This window comes from Colletes latitarsis, chromosome 10 (assembly GCF_051014445.1).
Source record: "Colletes latitarsis isolate SP2378_abdomen chromosome 10, iyColLati1, whole genome shotgun sequence".
NCBI lineage: Eukaryota > Metazoa > Arthropoda > Insecta > Hymenoptera > Colletidae > Colletes > Colletes latitarsis.
The window spans coordinates 28,696,586-28,713,746 of record NC_135143.1 but is presented as its reverse complement, the minus strand read 5'-3'; the positions used below and the strand labels follow the sequence as shown (position 1 = coordinate 28,713,746).

Sequence of the window (17,161 nt, the reverse complement as noted above, 5' to 3'; positions counted from 1 at the left end):
AGTTTGGTAAAAGTTCGTTCAGGAATCCTAAACTCTCGTACGATTCTACAAAGCCATAGATGGACATCGAGTTAAGCAAAAACGAGTTTAGCAACGCGCGAGAAACTCGATGGTTATGTTTAATCGACGTCCCATTGCTCTCGGATGAATCATATATGCAAATTATATGCCTGATTCAGCAACGAGAGGAAAGATAGATCGCGTAGGAAGTGACTAATCGCCACATAGGTTCTGTACGTCTGTGCATACAATCTCCGCCAATATACTGTTCGCTTAACATCGATCAAATAAAAATTCATCGAATCAGAATTGTTTTTTCAATCTATGTACGATGTATGTCTCCAAAGATTCAGAACCGTTTCAGAATCTATATAGAACTTACACTATAACAAATGCAAGAATTTTCACTTAAATCGACATACATAGATAGTTGGATTTTTAAGTTCTTCCTGATAGTTTCGACCAAAAGATGATTACCTCGTCAGTGATTGTCAATCCCAATGGTTCGTCCGCGGCTCGAAGCCCCGGTGAACCCGTCGTCTCCGTTTTGCCATAGCACTTGCACATCCTGCTGAAGAAGGACCTGTTCTTGGTCTTCATATCGAACCTTGACCCACTGAACCCTTTCGACAACCGGCACGCTTCCTGTCAGCGCCGAACTGACGAACGCAAACCGATCGTTTCGCGTTCTTCTCGACCTTTGGCTTATCGATACGCCGCATAAATCTCAGTTATTGGACGCGGCGAAAGAAACATCTTCAGTTTAGCGTATCACAACAGACGTGTGCACGCGCGGAGTTTCTTCGCGGAACTCCTCCCTCCCCCCACCCAGACGACAGTTGGCCCCCATTGCGCCTGAGCGAAAATTCCACGGTCAAGGCTCCCCATCGCTTAACCGTCACGACGATTCCAGTTCAAATACAACGCAATTCCCAGAATCGAGGCCGTCGAACTGCCATTCGAACTGAAACACGATACCCCCTGACGCTCGCCACAGTGGTATCGACTGTCTGTGTGAACGTAGCTGGCCCTACACCGTCTCGATCTCGACAATAGGAATCGAGGCGTAACTCCATCGCCAAATTCAAACGTTCCAGTGGAACGCGATCGATAAGAAGTCACTCGGACACCGAGTCTCCCATGAGAGTTTGGGCGAGCCTGTTTCTCCTGTCTTTCAAGGACAGTGTACGTAAACAAATAAATCTCTTCGATGCTTTTTACTATCATCGTCAGACCTCCGCCATGTTTCGTGCTACAGATAGTGGATAGTCCAAGTTAATCCTAACCTACGAGACACGTTCTGGAAAGATACTCTTTGGAAACGAGACGATTGTTACGGTAGAGGATAGTATTGTTCTTCTAATTGTAGCAATTCATGTGCAGCTGCCGCCCAGTTATCCTCGGCACTTAACCGAGCATTTAATTGCATCTCACTTGTCAACACTGTTTCTCAATGCCTGGAGAACCAGGAATCGAGAATTCCTGGAATACCTATACCACGAAGGCTAGAAACGATACCCTATACCGTTCTAACCACAATGCTCATTTTCATGCGACTTAAAGCCTAACGTGCAATATCAGAGCGATACGCTTTAATTACAGTCGTTTATCGATCCTTTTACAACGTTGCTCATTTTTGCTTTAACCCTAAGTCGGAGGTATTAACATTGAGCAACGATAAGGATGGTAAATAGCTTTCGGCGAATTAGATACAAAGCTTTATGGGTACCATAAAAAAAGAGACTCGCCATTTTATTCGAGAGGGTCTTGGGTAATATTCTCTTCAGCGACAAGATAACAGACAGACAGGTTGTGTAAAATAAAGTTGGCTGGTCGAGATATCGAACACTTCATTGTTTCACGTTTACGCGAGTTGAAAAATCAACCATGAGAGATATAGTTTAGAATGTTAACGATTTTTCTGCTCTTGCGGTTGATTTTCAACCAGAATTGAAAGAAAAAAGATTTTTTAAAATTTCAATTACTGAATATCCTTCGATTTTGCTGTCGACTCGCCAACCCGCGATCCGTTTTTAGCACGGTGCACGTGTTTATAAACGACTCGATAAATAGAACACAAAAGGTGCAATCTATTCAGGACGGCGCAACCTTTTTTCCTTCGCTGTATCCCGTTTTTATCTCGGGATCGCGTTCGCGTCCAATGAAGATTAAAGAGACATCTCGTCAAATGTTTCGTCGACACTGCTATTGTCATTTTGAGATTCGCGTTAGTTCAGGGTTTCCCAAACGTTTTTTCTTGTGGAACCCTTAAGAAATTTTTTACGGATCATGGAACCCTTGCTATACCTAAACTTCTCAGCAGAGATATTAACGTTGAAATCTGAGTGATTTTCGTGTTCATAGCGTTTCCAATACAAAGTCCGTGACCCAAAATTATTTCATGGAACCCACTTTGAGAAACACTGGCGTTAGTTGATCCCTCGGAGCCCAAAACGTAATAATTAGAAGTAAAGATTTTATCGTATTAATGTTTTCTTTTTTTATAAAAAAAAAAGTGAAATCATTTTTATACAGGGTGATCGGCCAACTCTGGGAAAAATTTTAATGGGGGATTCTAGAGGCCAAAATAAGAAGAAAATCAAGAATACCAATTTGTTGATGGAGGCTTCGTTAAAAAGTTATTAACGTTTGCAGTTTCACCCGTACTGAATTTTTTTCTCGAAAATGCGCAGGATTTCGGCGGTATGTGTAATGACCAAAAATGATTGTAATTGACCCCCGCAACTGAAAATAATTTTTCCAGAACGATTTGAAATTATTTTTTTTTCGTCGAAAAGGCACTTAATTAGATTTTCAGTAAGGAATTTTTTTCTCGAAAGTGCGTAGGATTTCGGGGGTATGTCTATTCACCAAAAATAATTGTAACTGACCTCCGCAACTGAAAATAATTTTTCCAGAACGATTTGAAATTTTTTTTTCCGTCAAAAAATTTCACACCTTCACGAATTTTTTTCTCGAAAGTGGGTAGGAATTCGGGGGTATGTCTATTCACCAAAAATGATTGTAATTGACCTCCGCAACTGAAAATAATTTTTCCAGAACTATTTGAAATTTTTTTTTTCCGTCAAAAAATTTCACACCTCGAATTTTTTTCTCGAAAGTAGGTAAGAATTCGGGGGTATGTCTATTCACCAAAAATAATTGTAATTGACCCCCGCAACTGAAAATAATTTTTCTATATCGATTTGGAATTTTTTAATTTTGTCAAAAAATTTTAAGAATTCGAATTTTTTTCTCGAAAGTGGGTAGGAATTCGGGGGTATGTCTATTCACCAAAAATAATTGTAATTGACTCCTGCAACCGAACATAATTTTTCCAGAACGATTTGAAATTTTTGAATTTAATTGTTAATAACTTTTAAACGAAGACTCCATCAACAAATTGTTATTCTTGATTTTCGTCTTATTTTGGGCTCTAGAATCTCCTATTGAAATTTTTCCCAGTGGTGAGCGAACACCCTGTATAATAATTAAATCTGATTCATCGCAACTCGTATTTAAAAGTTTAACCAAAAAAGTGCAACTTTGGAATTAACCAGCGTGTTTTCACGGTTATCTAGAATTTATTCTCTTGTTTGTTAATTCTTGTTTGCTAACGCGATCGAAAGAAAATTTATCTTTGGAAGTTGTTCCTTGTTTTCAACAATGTTGATCGACCTTAGATCGTTGAGTCGTAGAAGCAGAGTCGATCGATTTCGAGGCCTCGAGAGCGCAACATTGCATGTGACACGCTATTGCAATCATTAAGAATGTGATTTTCAATCGTACGTGCAGAGAGCACGCGTGCCTCCTCGCCAACATAATCTCAGCTTACTGACCCGCATCCCTTCTTTCCGACATCCTTCAATGAACGCGCATTTACGATCTCGAAATCATTATAACGCGCTATATTATACCGAGTGTCACACGGAACTAGAACGGACGATATTTTCAAAATAGATTCGCGATATGAAGAAATAGTATTTTCGCTTCTGCGAATTTTCATTTCACGGTTACATATTTAGATGGAATTGCTAGTTACAATTTTCTGTTGTTATTTTAGTCGTTAAATAATATACTCGATGCACTCGTTGTTCATACTATTACCACATTTAACGATCAAAATTACTTCTTTTATAATATTCGGAACATAAAAAAAATTAGTGTCGTATATTATATTATAATTTTCTGTTGTTATTTTAGTCGTTAAATAATATACTCGATACACTCGTTGTTCATACTATTACCACATTTAACGATCAAAATTACTTCTTTTATAATATTCAAAACATAAAAAAAATTAGTGTCGTATACCCGGGCATAAAGAAAAACCAAAACGCAAAAAATGTTTTTCCGATGTGACAAATATACAAGCGATTAAATAAAAATTAATTTACTGGTAGATAATACAATTGATATCACAAGCTGAGTCATGTTTACAAATACGATAAGGTTAAAACGAACGAAGGGGACGGCCCGTTTATAGATAATATTAATAATAAATATACGTATAACAATAATGTAGAAAACAGCCAAAATCCCAAAAAATCAGAGCTTAAAAATTCTGTGGAATACGTTGCAACGTCTAAACGCGACGATGTTTACAACACCCTCAATATTGTTTACAGCTGTAGTATGCGCGAATTCGCGTCACACGAAAACTCATGAATGAAAGCTCAGCATAACCGCCTCCCGTTCTTCCTTTCTCTTTCATCTCGACTGGCCACCACGTGAACTTCGTCGCGCGGAGGCACGAATTTACGACCGTGTCCTCGTTCGAAGATCGCCGACGGTCGCCAAAAGCGACGCGAAATCATATATTGTTTCGTAACGTTTCTAGCGCGTCGACCCATTTTCCGACAAACTCGCCGTTCTCCCAAATAAAAAGCCAGAAATGGAAATGAGAAACTTCAAAAACCCCTCCCCCCTCTCACAAAGTGACTAAAAACCATCTCACCAGAAATTACGCAAAATTATTTGCTAGATTAATTTTTCATTATCCCCACGTTCAGTTGGTGGAACGTGAGCACTCTTGAACAAGTTTTGCGTAATCTCGGACCTCACGAAGCCTGACTAATTTCTTTTCTCCCCGGACAATGCGTCGGAATATTTCCCGAGCTTCGCCGCGCGACGTAACGTCGCGAAAATTGTACAAAAACTCCGACTTAATTTGTCTTCGAGTCAGTTAACGAGTATCCTCTGCGGGTTAACGTAATCGTGTCACCCGATATCTCGTAGAAGGATTCGAGTTACCAGCGTCGTCATGCCCAATTAACGTGCTTTTTCGCGCAGTGTCCGCGCGCGTCTTACGCAACCGGGGGAAAAGGTCAAGGGCATGGACCAGGACGGACAGTAAACGCGGTTGAACTTACCGTCTGATCTATGTCTTCCCATTTCTCGTGCAAGTAATCCCATTTCTCTTCCGTCATGGTACAGTCCAGAAACAGGGGGGTGGGGTTTGGGGGTGACAACAAGCACAACTCCGTGGAACGGAGGAGGAGCTATGGTAGCTCGAAAAAAAAAAAAAACGAGAGCTTCGATCGACGAGAGGCAATCACGGAGCCCCTCTAGAGATTACTAAAAGCTTACATCACACGATTCTCGAGCCCTACATCGAATCTACTTCGCGCGGCTAGAAATACTGGCGCGTCGCCGTACGCTCGAACCGGGTATTTTGGGCGACTGTTCGCGCGCGTTCCACGCGATTCGACGCCGAGAACTATTCACGGTTTCTTCTTTAACCCCTTAGCGCTCATATTTTTCGGGTGAACCAAGAATGATCAGCTTTCTTTATTGGATTTGTTTCTAAAAATACAGTTTTTGTTAGTTACAATGTTGTATCCAACGTATAATTTGAAAGAAAACAAATATTATCGTCCCTTAAACTATTAGATTAAACAAATATCGGTTTTCAAAGCAGTCAGACTCGGGCACGAACGTTAAGGGGTTAACCAGTTAAGTGTGTTTGACGATTATATCCGTCGTGCGTAAAATTTTGTTGCAATTTGATATTTAAATTGTAATTCTGGCGAAAACTGAATTATATTCGTAAATTTTAATATGTTCAAAACGTTTAGAGGTCAAGACGAAATGAAACAAACAAATGAAAATTATAAATAATTTTAGTTGGATTCATAACTTCCTGAGAGCTAACTCGTGAGCAGTGCAGTAACACTGGATCTTTGATTATCTTGATGTATCAAAACTAAAAAAGAAAACAAAGTATATTAGATTCTCCATCTGCGGTGGTTTTTAACTTCTATAAATATTTGATTTTTTTTCTAAGTTTTTCGTTCGTTATGTATAAATACAGGGTGTTCAGCCACCCCTGGGAAAAATTTTAATGGAGGATTCTAGAGGCTAAAATAAGACGAAAATCAAGTATACCAAATTGTTGATGGAGGCTTCGTTAAAAAGTTATTGACGTTTGAAGTTCCGCTCGTACTGAATTTTTTTCTCGAAAATGCGCAAGATTTCGGGGGTATGTCTATTCACCAAAAATGATTGTAATTGACCCCCACAGCTAACAATATTTTTTTCAGAACGATTTGAAATTTTTTTTTCCGTCGAAAAGTTTCACACCTTCTCGAATTTTTTTCTAGAAAGTGGGTAGGATTTCGGGGGTATGTCTATTCACCAAAAATGATTGTAATTAACCCCCGCAACCGAAAATAATTTTTTCAGAATTAATTAAAAATTTTTTAAACGATTTGAAATTTTTAAATTGAATTGTTAATAACTTTTTAACGAAGCCTCCATCAACAAATTGGTATTCTTGATTTTCGTCTTATTTTGGTCTCTAGAATCCCCTATTAAAATTTTTCCCAGGAGTGGCCGAACACCCTGTATGTTCAAGTTGAGCGACTGTGTAAATATTACTAATAAAATTGTTCATTTTCTAAAATAAAGTCTTTTTGATCCAATATTTCAACAGCGCCACTTGCTCTGTGTTTGATATCTACATATACTCGTCATCGTTTGATTATCGCGACACACACTGGTGGGTGCTTTGCAGAGATCGCCACAGTTAACTGGTTAAATTACCAACAAATTCGATCATCGAATCAGTGGCAGGCGAATTTTTATTTAGTCGATCTAAAAGATCTGGCTCATGCATCTCCTACAAAATGATTTATAACTCCTTCGAAGATTAATCTTTCGTGATTCTGCTGCGTAACCCCCTGTGGGGCGTTCAGCTGAAATCAAACAATAGGAAACATTAATTACAAGCTTAGTAATTACCGTGTGTCAATCCTGATTAATTGTTCAACGAATAACTTTTATAGTAGAAAAGTTGCTCACTCACACGTTCAAATATTGTTCTGTAGTCCGTATTAATACAATACCAATCAGCGTGTAGTGTCAGGATGGCCGAGCGGTCTAAGGCGCTGCGTTCAGGTCGCAGTCCACATTGTGGGCGTGGGTTCGAATCCCACTTCTGACAAAAATTATCTTTTGGACGTTTTGTGTCACGTTCGATTCCTAAAACATTAAACAATAGATCATATGTTATTTATGTACTTGTCATGTAGTGGTTTATAGAAAAAAACTATTCGACCAAATCCTTCCCAGGTTATTACTATACCACGCGTACATATGCACCATAATACTTGAATCGATTGCAAATTCCCGGCGCTATAGGTCTTTTTTTAACTTCTCTTCGAGTGTAAAAAGGCACTTGAGAAAACTGAATTCAAGATCGTGAAAGTGTACAAGTTAACCTTTAAAATGAGCCCACAATTGTTGTACTATTTTTCATAAAGTTACAGTAATTCAAAAATCGTGACCATCTTATATGTACAAATTATTAACTTGTATTTATTTTATTAACAACCACGAGTCTGGTCCTAAATCATATCAATCATACCAATCATATCAAAAACCATAAGTTCAATCATACTGACTAGTTTTTACTTACACTTATATACTCATTATATATTAATTAAAAACATAATATCGGTCGAAGAAAACGTAAAAAACAAACACCGCAAAAAAAGAAAGACGAAGATCGCGAAACTGTTTTAATCCCAGCGTACAAAGTAACAGTTATAAGGTTTGGAAACGTTTCGAACACATTTATGACAATAGAATCAATTAACATAAAACGAATAGGTAGACAGAATCGAACAACGTAATACGTTATTGCAGATGCGTGAATGATGCAATGAAAATCAACAGTGTAACTATTGAAAATCAAACAAAATAGTAAAGTGTGTAACAATTAATTGTCAATATGGCGGATAGCGATTTGCTCATCACAATTTCGGGTGCTGCGCTTTCTTTGCTGTTCTACGAAAATGTTCGTAACAATGGAGACCAGGTAAACGATGTTTCTCTTCCTTTGATCGTTACTAATAATGCTTCTTGTTTTTTACAATTTACTTGCTCGATGAAACGCACGATCTTACGATTCTAACCTCCGAAAATTTAACCTCAAACGAGGAAATCGAAAATATTGAAACGATCGAATTTTAATCCGTTTTAGATGGGTTTTTTACTAGGAGAAAATCTTGAGTTCGTAATTAAAACGTATACAGATTCGGACAATCAGATAGAAACTGTGAAGACACACAACAGTAAATATACCCGATTGTAATTTGTTCGTGACGTAAAGACGCCCGCAGTTCTATAATAATCCATTGACGTTTGTAGATATTGAAACTGTTATTACTTGCCCGTTGCCAGATCTTTTGCACGATTCTATTGGTAGAATTAATAAAGAGAAATTAAAGGATTTTATGCGCGACAAGAGCAAACAGGTTATAGGTTGGTTTCGCTTTAGGCGGAATACAGACTTGGTGCCCACTATGAGGGATAAAATATTGCACAAAGAATTTGCATCGCATTTCTCTGGATGCAACGATTCTAAGAAACGTTTCTTTGTTACTTGTCTGTTGAGCTCCTCGACAAGCACCACAAGGGGCACGCATAAGTTTAAGCATGTCTTTTTAAGACGCAGAAGGGGGTGAGTACCAATCGTGCAATCGTTCGATTATAATTTTCGTTACAAAGGTAATAACAAAATTTGTTTTTACAGAATGTTTGAGCCAGTTCCGTTAAGGATAATCAATTTGGGAAATGATTCTTTTATACACGATGGTTCAGATTATAAACCCACACCCACCAAAACATCGTCTGATACGCCAGATGTATTTTCCGAACTTATAGAATCTCTGGAGTAAGTTTGTTAAAATTTTCTATGGATAATGAACAAAAATCTGGAACTTGTAAACAACTGAAAACTAACTATAGACGTCTAGACAAAGCAAAAGTACAGAAAGACAATTTTAAAGTAAATACAGAGCTATATGCTACTAAAGTAGTGAAAACAAATAGTTATTCGTGTTATTATTCGAATAGTCTATTATGGATAAGAAATAATTATCCCACGGACGAAATATTCAACTAAAACGAATATTTTGCTCCAGCAAATTCTCCAAGCATTCGTTATTTCAAATTATATTGTTAAGAAGTAGTGACCTCCATTGTCACACCTTAATTCTCTCCTGTTATTTTTGGTACTTAGCTGGAGCTATCTCTTTTTAGTTTGGACCTTGCGAGGACATCTGGATTTGAATCTGTTATCACTATACAAAAAACAGCCGAGCAGTACTTGGACAAGTTGATACCGGAATTGTGCAAGTCTGACATCGAGGTGGCAGAACTGGAAAGGCAAGTCAAAGAATTTAAACGTAACAGAATCGCAAAGAGCTACGAGGACGCTGAAAAAAACAGCGTCAGCAACGAAATAGAAGAGTTCGAGAAAATGTCCCCGCCAAGAATTGAATCCTCGGATAATGTTCGGGACGATAGGCAAACGTTTAAGGACCATTCTACTGCAACTGTACGTGTCACATAACCTCCAAATATCCCTTCGTACGATCGGTCTGTAGAATTCGACGATATCTTTCTCTTTATTTCAGAGTCGAACTGTCACTCCTAAATTAAGAAATACAGCAATGTATATCGAAGAGAATGTCAACCAAAGTAAATCGAGAAAAACGAACCCGGACACGGTGAAAATTCTAAACGTAGAACCACCGGCAAATACGGTACCAGAATTAAAAGTCGACGGTATGGAGACCCTGTCAATAAGGAACAGACAATTTTCTATGGGGTCAGAGATTGTGAAGGAATCGATCTGCAAAGGTGAAACAAACAAATGCGGTGTTGGCAGAGGTGGGGGGAAAATCAAAACTCAAGTGTCGCCGCAGGAGTCGTCCGAAACAAATTGCATACAAAACACATCCTCCCAAATATCTTACAGTCAAGTTACGAAAAAAAAGATCGATAACACGCGCAAATCGGATTCGATGGACAACCGTTAAAGAAAAAACAGAAATAAGTTCTCGATCATCACCGAAAGCTTTATAAGGATATACTTAAAAACGATAGAGCATGTTCTGCAAAAGAGAGAGAATCGACATGAGTTTTAGGACGCTTACGCTACACGTGTATGCATTGTAAATATTTCTAACATGTAAGGCAAGTTTGTTTTTAGAACGTTTGAATCTTATCGGGACTACAAAATAAAACGCTGTTGCGGAGAGGCATCATAGACTGAACTACCGAGTAGGTTTTAACGCGTTCTTATGGAAGTTCTATGTATAAAAATACTTTTAAAATACTTACATTGGAACCCCTTTTTTTTTTTAATAATTTCAATCATTTTTTTTTAATACGTTCCCAAATATTTACAATGCTCTGTATCCTAGGTTCGCTAAGTTTTCACGAAACTCTTAAGATCATCTCAAGCCAACCGATTTCCCCCATTATCACACAGTCCATCAGATTTCACACTAGTTGAGTGACCCAAAGCCACAACTAGATCGCGAGCCGCCATTTCGTCACCCCCCGCAGCATATGTTCTTTCCGTAAAATTTTTAACTGTGCCATTACATTTTTAAGTATCTAGCGTACGAAATAAGTACAGATTGTTTTGCATTACCATGTTTTATAAATATTGAGTTAATACACGTGACAAATACTTTATAAATAATTAATAATCTTTTAAATAATTTACGTTAAAACATTAATCGTATTCGCGTTAACGGAGAACTATAGTTTTTATCTGTACAGGAAATACTTCGACGGAATGTTATTAAAGTATGTCGGCAGGATTATTTGGAACGCCTGTAACTTCCCATATGGTAGCCGCAAGTCTCCTCGAATGTTCTAAAACACACGACGACGTAGCCAAACCGAGATGAACGCAATACAGCTCGTAGATTCTGATTTTATTCACAGACAATTCCGGGAAACACGTTTCGGCCAATTTTCTAAACAAAAAAAAGTTACATGAAATGAGCAAAAACTTAACAGCGGAACGAGGAGGTAATTAAATACCAACTATACGAACCTATAATAATCGCCACAAAAAATGCCTGGTATAGGGAAGTTTTTCATTAGATGATGCAAATAAGCTTTACATTTTAATGGCGATCCCTACAAAATGGCACGATAGAATCAGCGTACGGTTATAAAGCTTGTTACATTAAGTATTGACGTTCACTTACGGAACTGTCCTCGAACCACAAAAAGTAAGCATAATTGAACGTCGTATCTTTCCACATTACCGATAAGTGTCCTTCTTCTAAATGCATCCTGCTTTGTTTGACCATATTCCAAATCTAGAAGAATTGACGTTTAATTAAAACACTGGTTAAATTTTCACGGGTTCCTCTAATCGATTGGCTATTTCATTTTCGAGAAGTTACTTTTTTTGTCGTAAGCGTGAGGGTTTCGGGATTCGTGAAGTCTAACGTTGGAGCCGTTAGTCGATGCGTAGTTCGGTCTATGTATATGAAATGTACAAGACCTGGAAATTCTTCTAGATATTTATTGATGGTTAGGGAAGTTCTCGTAGATTGTATGGCATTAAGGAGGTATATTTTCATATGGAATTTATCGTAAAAAATAAAAAAATAAAATAGCAGACTTATAAAACCGTGGAACTAAGAACCGTTTAAGTAATTGCGAAAGGATATGATCCGAGAGTGAAGTTCTTCAGTGCTTTCACTTTAAGGAAATCGCTGAAATCGTTCAACTTTTGACGAACGAGTCTTCCTACTGTTGTGAGCACATCGACGCCTTGTTTCAAAAAGTTCTTATCGAAGCACGTTAATCTGTACAATTCTTTCATATTGTCGGTGAACCCAGATGTATTCGAATCGATTTGAAGTATCGATTCCGGATCTCTGGATTTGAACAGATCCATGTATTTCTTTCTAATGAATTCCCATTTCAGTTGCAACCTCCTCTGGCACATGTCAACGTCGTTACTGACGTTGGCTCTATTTTTCTTAATTCCATCCAGAGCCTTCTTTATTGCCAGATCGAAGCTCTCGAACACCGGTTTTAATTCGTCGATGTCCCTCTGGAGTTGCAGACCATTTATAATGTTTAGATAATGAAAGCTATCGTACAATCCTGACGATGTAGCTAGATTAGTCACTTCGACTATCATGACAAGATTAATACCATCCGCTAACTCGAAAATGTGAACCGCATTAGCGGTATAATCGTGCTCAGACCCGAGTAATACTAAATGGCTGTATAAATCATCGTCGGTTAATGAATGTAATCCTTCATTAATAGAAGAGTCTCTTGATCCCCCTAGAATGAAACACGTCCCGATGTACAATATCAGTCGAGTTAACAGAAAGCTCCTAACAATGAAAATTTTACTAATAATTCGGGAAAGATGATATCTAATGTTTTATTCGTATAAACGTTTCAACTGTTTTCAAAGTAAATTCGTATCTTATTGGAAACATTAATGTGTAGGTTATAACGATATTTCTGTGCAGATCAGTCATTGAACGTTTAACGGATCTTGTAGATTAGAATTTTTTAAATATTTTAAACCGTTTAACAAAATATATATTTATATCTCAATTGAAACATTCGATGGGTTATTTATTAAAGGAATGCATCGAAATAAATGTGCAGAAACACTAATTTATATTTTCTTGTAACAGTAGATCGAAATACGATGTACCAAACAATGTCGATGGAAATATGCAATTTAATTTTGCTTTTTAAGTTTTCGTAGGAATGAAGTATTACGGGAAATATTTTTTTTGTGAGTCTACGTAAACTGTGGACTCACAATTTAAGAAACGCTAATCTAGTTTATATAACGTGAAACAATTAAATTGTTAATTTTGACGACTGAGAATGAGAAATTTAAGCAAGCTAACCTACGAAAATAGTCAATATAAGTTACATCGTTAATATAATTAGGAATGTATATCGAAAATATTGTTGTAACCTACAATAATAGATAAGCGTTTTCCATTCGTCTATATTACTGTAAAAAAATATATTTTTGTTGTATTTTAGTCAATTTTTCAAATAAAATACGAATTTATCTCCAAAGTCTAGGTTTCATTGAATATAATAAAAATACGAAACAGACCCTATGGTATTCCGAAATTATTAATAACTAAAAATTTTCGAACAAGAAGATACAACGAATATTTGGTCGTACTAAATAAGTTTGTAATGTCTTCCGAAGTAGGATTTGCAAGCTTCGCTCCAAAAGCTACTTGCTCCTCTTTGAAGGAACTGCTATCAGGCAAAAGGATATCGCTGTGATCGTCGTTATTGCCATTCGTTCCCGACTGATTATCACCTTTCCTCTTTTGATTGACCACCCAGCACATGAGCACCATCAGTAATATATCAGAAGCATACAAGTCGTGAGCATTTTTGCTCGAGTACAATGAAAGAAACTTTTGTTCTACTAATATCAAAATGTGTACATTAGAAAATTCAGACTGTGACTTTAATTTATCACAGGCATCGTTTAATACTTTTAATATCGCTACACCTAAGTCTGTATTTATCGACAACTGCTCTATGGCTTCTGTGAGCATGCTTTGTTCGTTTGTTCTTAGATGCACCCATGCATCCAATAAAGAAGAAACTAAACACACTTTCTGCCTGCTTATCTTTAGTCTGAAATCACAGTTTTCAATGTGACACCGTGTAATTACACATAAATTATCCCTAAAAACTAATGGACTTACATTCCAATATCTGGCCCACAAACGTGCCTTATAATGGACACGCAGACTCCTAATGTTCTTTTCATTAACTCTACTTCCTCAGTGGAAATATAGATAAACGTGTATCCCATAAATCTATCGAACACCATGTTTGTACCATCGTGACATCTCATCGAAGTGTAAGAATTTCTAAACTCAGAGACCATCACATGCTGAGACATAACAATGGGTGAAAATAATTGCATTATCACGTTTGGATTAAGTTTTGAATCCGTGTCATTTGCATCCTGCACAGAACGTTCGTTTTATTCGTTAATTCTGATATCGTTATTTTATAATTTACGAATTCAACACGATATTGTTCGATACTTTGTAGTTTGCATGAAATAACAATTTAGTAAAAACGTACCTTGTTTTCAGATATCAAGCCTTGAATTTTAGCTAACTTTTGAATGTGATTTGCAAATTTGTTGTTGCATTTTGTGAAAAGAACATCGTTCAGATGGTCGAAGATTAAAATACCCTTCATTTTATAATCGAGTTTACTAGTGTTCGTTGTTTGTTGTTACGCGATTCTGTCAATCGATATTTATTAATATATTAATGTTTGTTTTCACGTTACACTGGTTTATCGAATCAATGGAACGATTCATTCTTAAACGTCCGGTTGCTCTGTACGCACACGATACGCCCACACCGCCATTTCATTCACCGCTCGCGAACAACTATTTATAGTTGAACACGTTTAACTAGATTTGCGCTGATAAAAAACGTAATCGGCGAAGTTAATTACCTACTTCTGCGTGCCGACGGATTCTACGCTAGATGTCCTTATTCAAAGTCCATTCCCAGCGCATAATTCGAATACTTGTGCAACGAGTATATGAATGAAACAGATTTTTAATAATGTATTTCGAGTATAAAATATATTACGAAAGTAATAATTCGCAAGTGAGATGTGCAAACGAGTGACCTACGGACAATCTTCGATTTACGCGATTAATTTCTTTCGTTAGATTTCTACACAAATCGAATTGCAAAAATAAAATACAAGGTGTTCGGCCACCCCCAGAGGTGCCAGAAATGCACCGAAGGTGCACTCTCGCATGCCAGATCACGCGTACGTGAGCTCGTGGAGTTTCGGAAAGTCGACAAAGGCAAACTGACCCATGTCCTCTTTCTCGATTTTCCGAAGTTGCCCGAAGTAATTTCGGACCGTCTCGTGGGAGTCGAGAGAGAAAGGCTCACACTTCCCTTCTCGCTCTTGAACAACTAATATCCGACCTCCCGTCAACAGGTCTCCACTGGCCTCTGCTGACCGCTGCTGACCACTTCTGGAATTTCTGACAACGTATAACGATTACGACTGGCTACTGTTAGTCTCTCCCAGCCTCTGCGGGCCCCTGCTGACCACCGCTTATATTTCTGACAACGTATAACGATTACTACTGACGTCTGCCAGCCTCCGCTGGCCTCTGCTGACCGCTGCTGATCACTCCTGTTACTTCTGACAACGTATAACGATTACGACTGGCTACTGTTAGCCTCTCCCAGCCTCTGCGGGCCCCTGCTGACCACCGCTTATATTTCTGACAACGTATAACGATTACTACTGACGTCTGCCAGCCTCCGCTGGCCTCTGCTGACCGCTGCTGACCACTCCTGTTACTTCTGACAACGTATAACGATTACGACTGGCTACTGTTAGCCTCTCCCAGCCTCTGCTGGCCTCTGCTGACCACCGCTTGTATTTCTGTCAACGTATAACGATTACTACTGGCTACTGTCAGCCTCTACCAGCCTCTGCTGACCTCTGCTGACCACCCCTGATGCTTCTGGCAACGTATAACGATTACAACTTGCTACTGCTTGCCCCTGCTAGTCTCTGCATGCCTCTGCATCCCTCTGCTGACCTCTGCTGGCCCCTGCTGACCACGCTGACCTTTGTTAACAACTTCTAACATGATGTACATGTATTAAAACTTTGTATAATGTAAATCTATGACAATAAATGATATAATTTCAAAGAATTCTATGTGTTCTCATCACTTTTACCTTACTTTTCCTCTCCCCATTATTCCCTTAGTTATAAGAAACCGTTTCTCTACTTAAAACTGGAATTCCAAAGTGCCCGGAGCGTTTTTTGAAATGCCGGTGACCTTGACCCACTTTCGAAACTGGGTCAAGGCCAAATCCAGATTTCCAAAGCGCCCGGAAGATTTCTGAAATTTCGAATGGCCTTGACCCACTTTCGAAATTGGGTCAAGGCCATTTGGATTTTCGAAGCGGCCAGAAGATTTCTAAAATTTCGAATGGCCTTGACCCACTTTCGAAATTGGGTCAAGGCCATTTGGATTTTCGAAGCGGCCAGATTTCTAAAATTTCGAATGGCCTTGACCCAATTTCGAAAGTGGGTCAAGGCCATTTGGATTTTCGAAGCGGCCGAAATTTTTCTAAGATTCGAATGGCCTTGACCCACTTTCGAAACTGGGCCAAGGTCAAGGTCAAATTCGGATTTCCAAAGTTCCCGGAACATTTCTAAAATGCTGGTGAACTTGCGAAGAAGGTGGTACGCATCTTATAGGTAAGAGAATGATTTGGAGAGGAAAAGGACGGTAAAAAATGATGAGAACACATTGAATACTTTGAAATTATATCATTTATTGTCATAGATTTACATTATACAAAACTTTAATACATATAAACATATTATATTATATTACATCATGTCACAAGTTGTCAGCAACGGTTAGCAGTAGTCAGCGATGGTCAGCTGACGTCGGGAGATGTTAGCAGAGGCCAGCTTAGGTCGGGAGATGCTGACAGAGGTCAGCAGAGGGTGGCAGTAGCCAGTAGTAATCGTTGTACGTTGCCAGAAATATAAACGGTGGTCAGTAGTGGTCAGCAGAGGCCAGCTTAGGCCAGGGGACGCTGGCAGAGGTTAACAGAGGAAGGCAGGAGTCGTAGTAATCGTTGTACGTTGCCAGAAATATAAGCGGTGGTCAGCAGAGGCCAGCAGTGGCAAGCAGAGATCACCAGGGGCGAATAGTAGCAAGTAGGAAGCGTTATATGTTGTCAGAAGCATCAGAGGTGGTCAGTAGCGGTCAGCAGAGACGAGCAGAGGCATGCAGTGGCAAGCAGAGATCAGC

At 38.5% G+C, this 17,161-nt stretch overlaps 3 protein-coding genes and 1 non-coding gene across 9 annotated transcripts in view; 2 read left to right on the top strand and 2 right to left on the bottom strand.

Annotated features, from left to right (window-relative positions):
- Positions 1-5,588, bottom strand: part of Hex-a (Hexokinase A) — a 47,904-nt gene extending 42,316 nt beyond the window's left edge. Inside the window, exon 1 of one of the 2 annotated variants that reach the window (XM_076775357.1) lies at positions 5,373-5,588. In XM_076775357.1, the coding sequence (XP_076631472.1) occupies positions 5,373-5,429 (57 nt within the window). In that variant the 5' untranslated portion in view covers positions 5,430-5,588. Of the gene's footprint in view, positions 1-477; positions 703-5,372 lie in introns of those variants that run through there. The other variant, XM_076775356.1, reaches the window with a different exon arrangement.
- The window catches only part of LOC143346841 (BRISC complex subunit FAM175B), a 36,174-nt gene extending 22,731 nt beyond the window's left edge, over positions 1-13,443 (top strand). For 2 of the 4 annotated variants that reach the window (XM_076775361.1, XM_076775360.1), the window contains exons 2-7: positions 8,149-8,320; positions 8,486-8,576; positions 8,653-8,965; positions 9,038-9,178; positions 9,547-9,844; positions 9,924-13,443. In XM_076775361.1, coding sequence (XP_076631476.1) covers positions 8,234-8,320; positions 8,486-8,576; positions 8,653-8,965; positions 9,038-9,178; positions 9,547-9,844; positions 9,924-10,328 — 1,335 coding nt within the window. In that variant the 5' untranslated portion in view covers positions 8,149-8,233 and the 3' untranslated portion in view covers positions 10,329-13,443. Of the gene's footprint in view, positions 1-7,938; positions 8,321-8,485; positions 8,577-8,652; positions 8,966-9,037; positions 9,179-9,546; positions 9,845-9,923 lie in introns of those variants that run through there. The other 2 variants (XM_076775362.1, XM_076775359.1) reach the window with 2 other exon arrangements.
- Trnal-cag (transfer RNA leucine (anticodon CAG)) lies at positions 7,362-7,444 on the top strand. The gene has a single exon. It is a non-coding gene; the product is annotated as a tRNA-Leu (tRNA).
- On the bottom strand, positions 11,102-15,314 carry Hps1 (Hermansky-Pudlak syndrome 1 protein). 2 transcript variants are annotated; one of them, XM_076775355.1, is made up of 8 exons: positions 14,422-15,314; positions 14,034-14,299; positions 13,493-13,962; positions 11,988-12,615; positions 11,718-11,838; positions 11,517-11,630; positions 11,360-11,445; positions 11,102-11,279 (listed from the first exon to the last, which is right to left on the bottom strand). In XM_076775355.1, the coding sequence occupies exons 1-8, from the start codon at positions 14,539-14,541 to the stop codon at positions 11,102-11,104; spliced, it is 1,983 nt and encodes a 660-aa protein (XP_076631470.1). In that variant the 5' UTR covers positions 14,542-15,314. The 2 variants fall into 2 exon arrangements, with proteins under 2 accessions (XP_076631470.1, XP_076631468.1); XM_076775353.1 differs by having other exon boundaries at positions 11,718-11,863; positions 11,989-12,615; positions 14,422-15,313.
- Between the last annotated feature and the right edge of the window lie 1,847 nt (positions 15,315-17,161).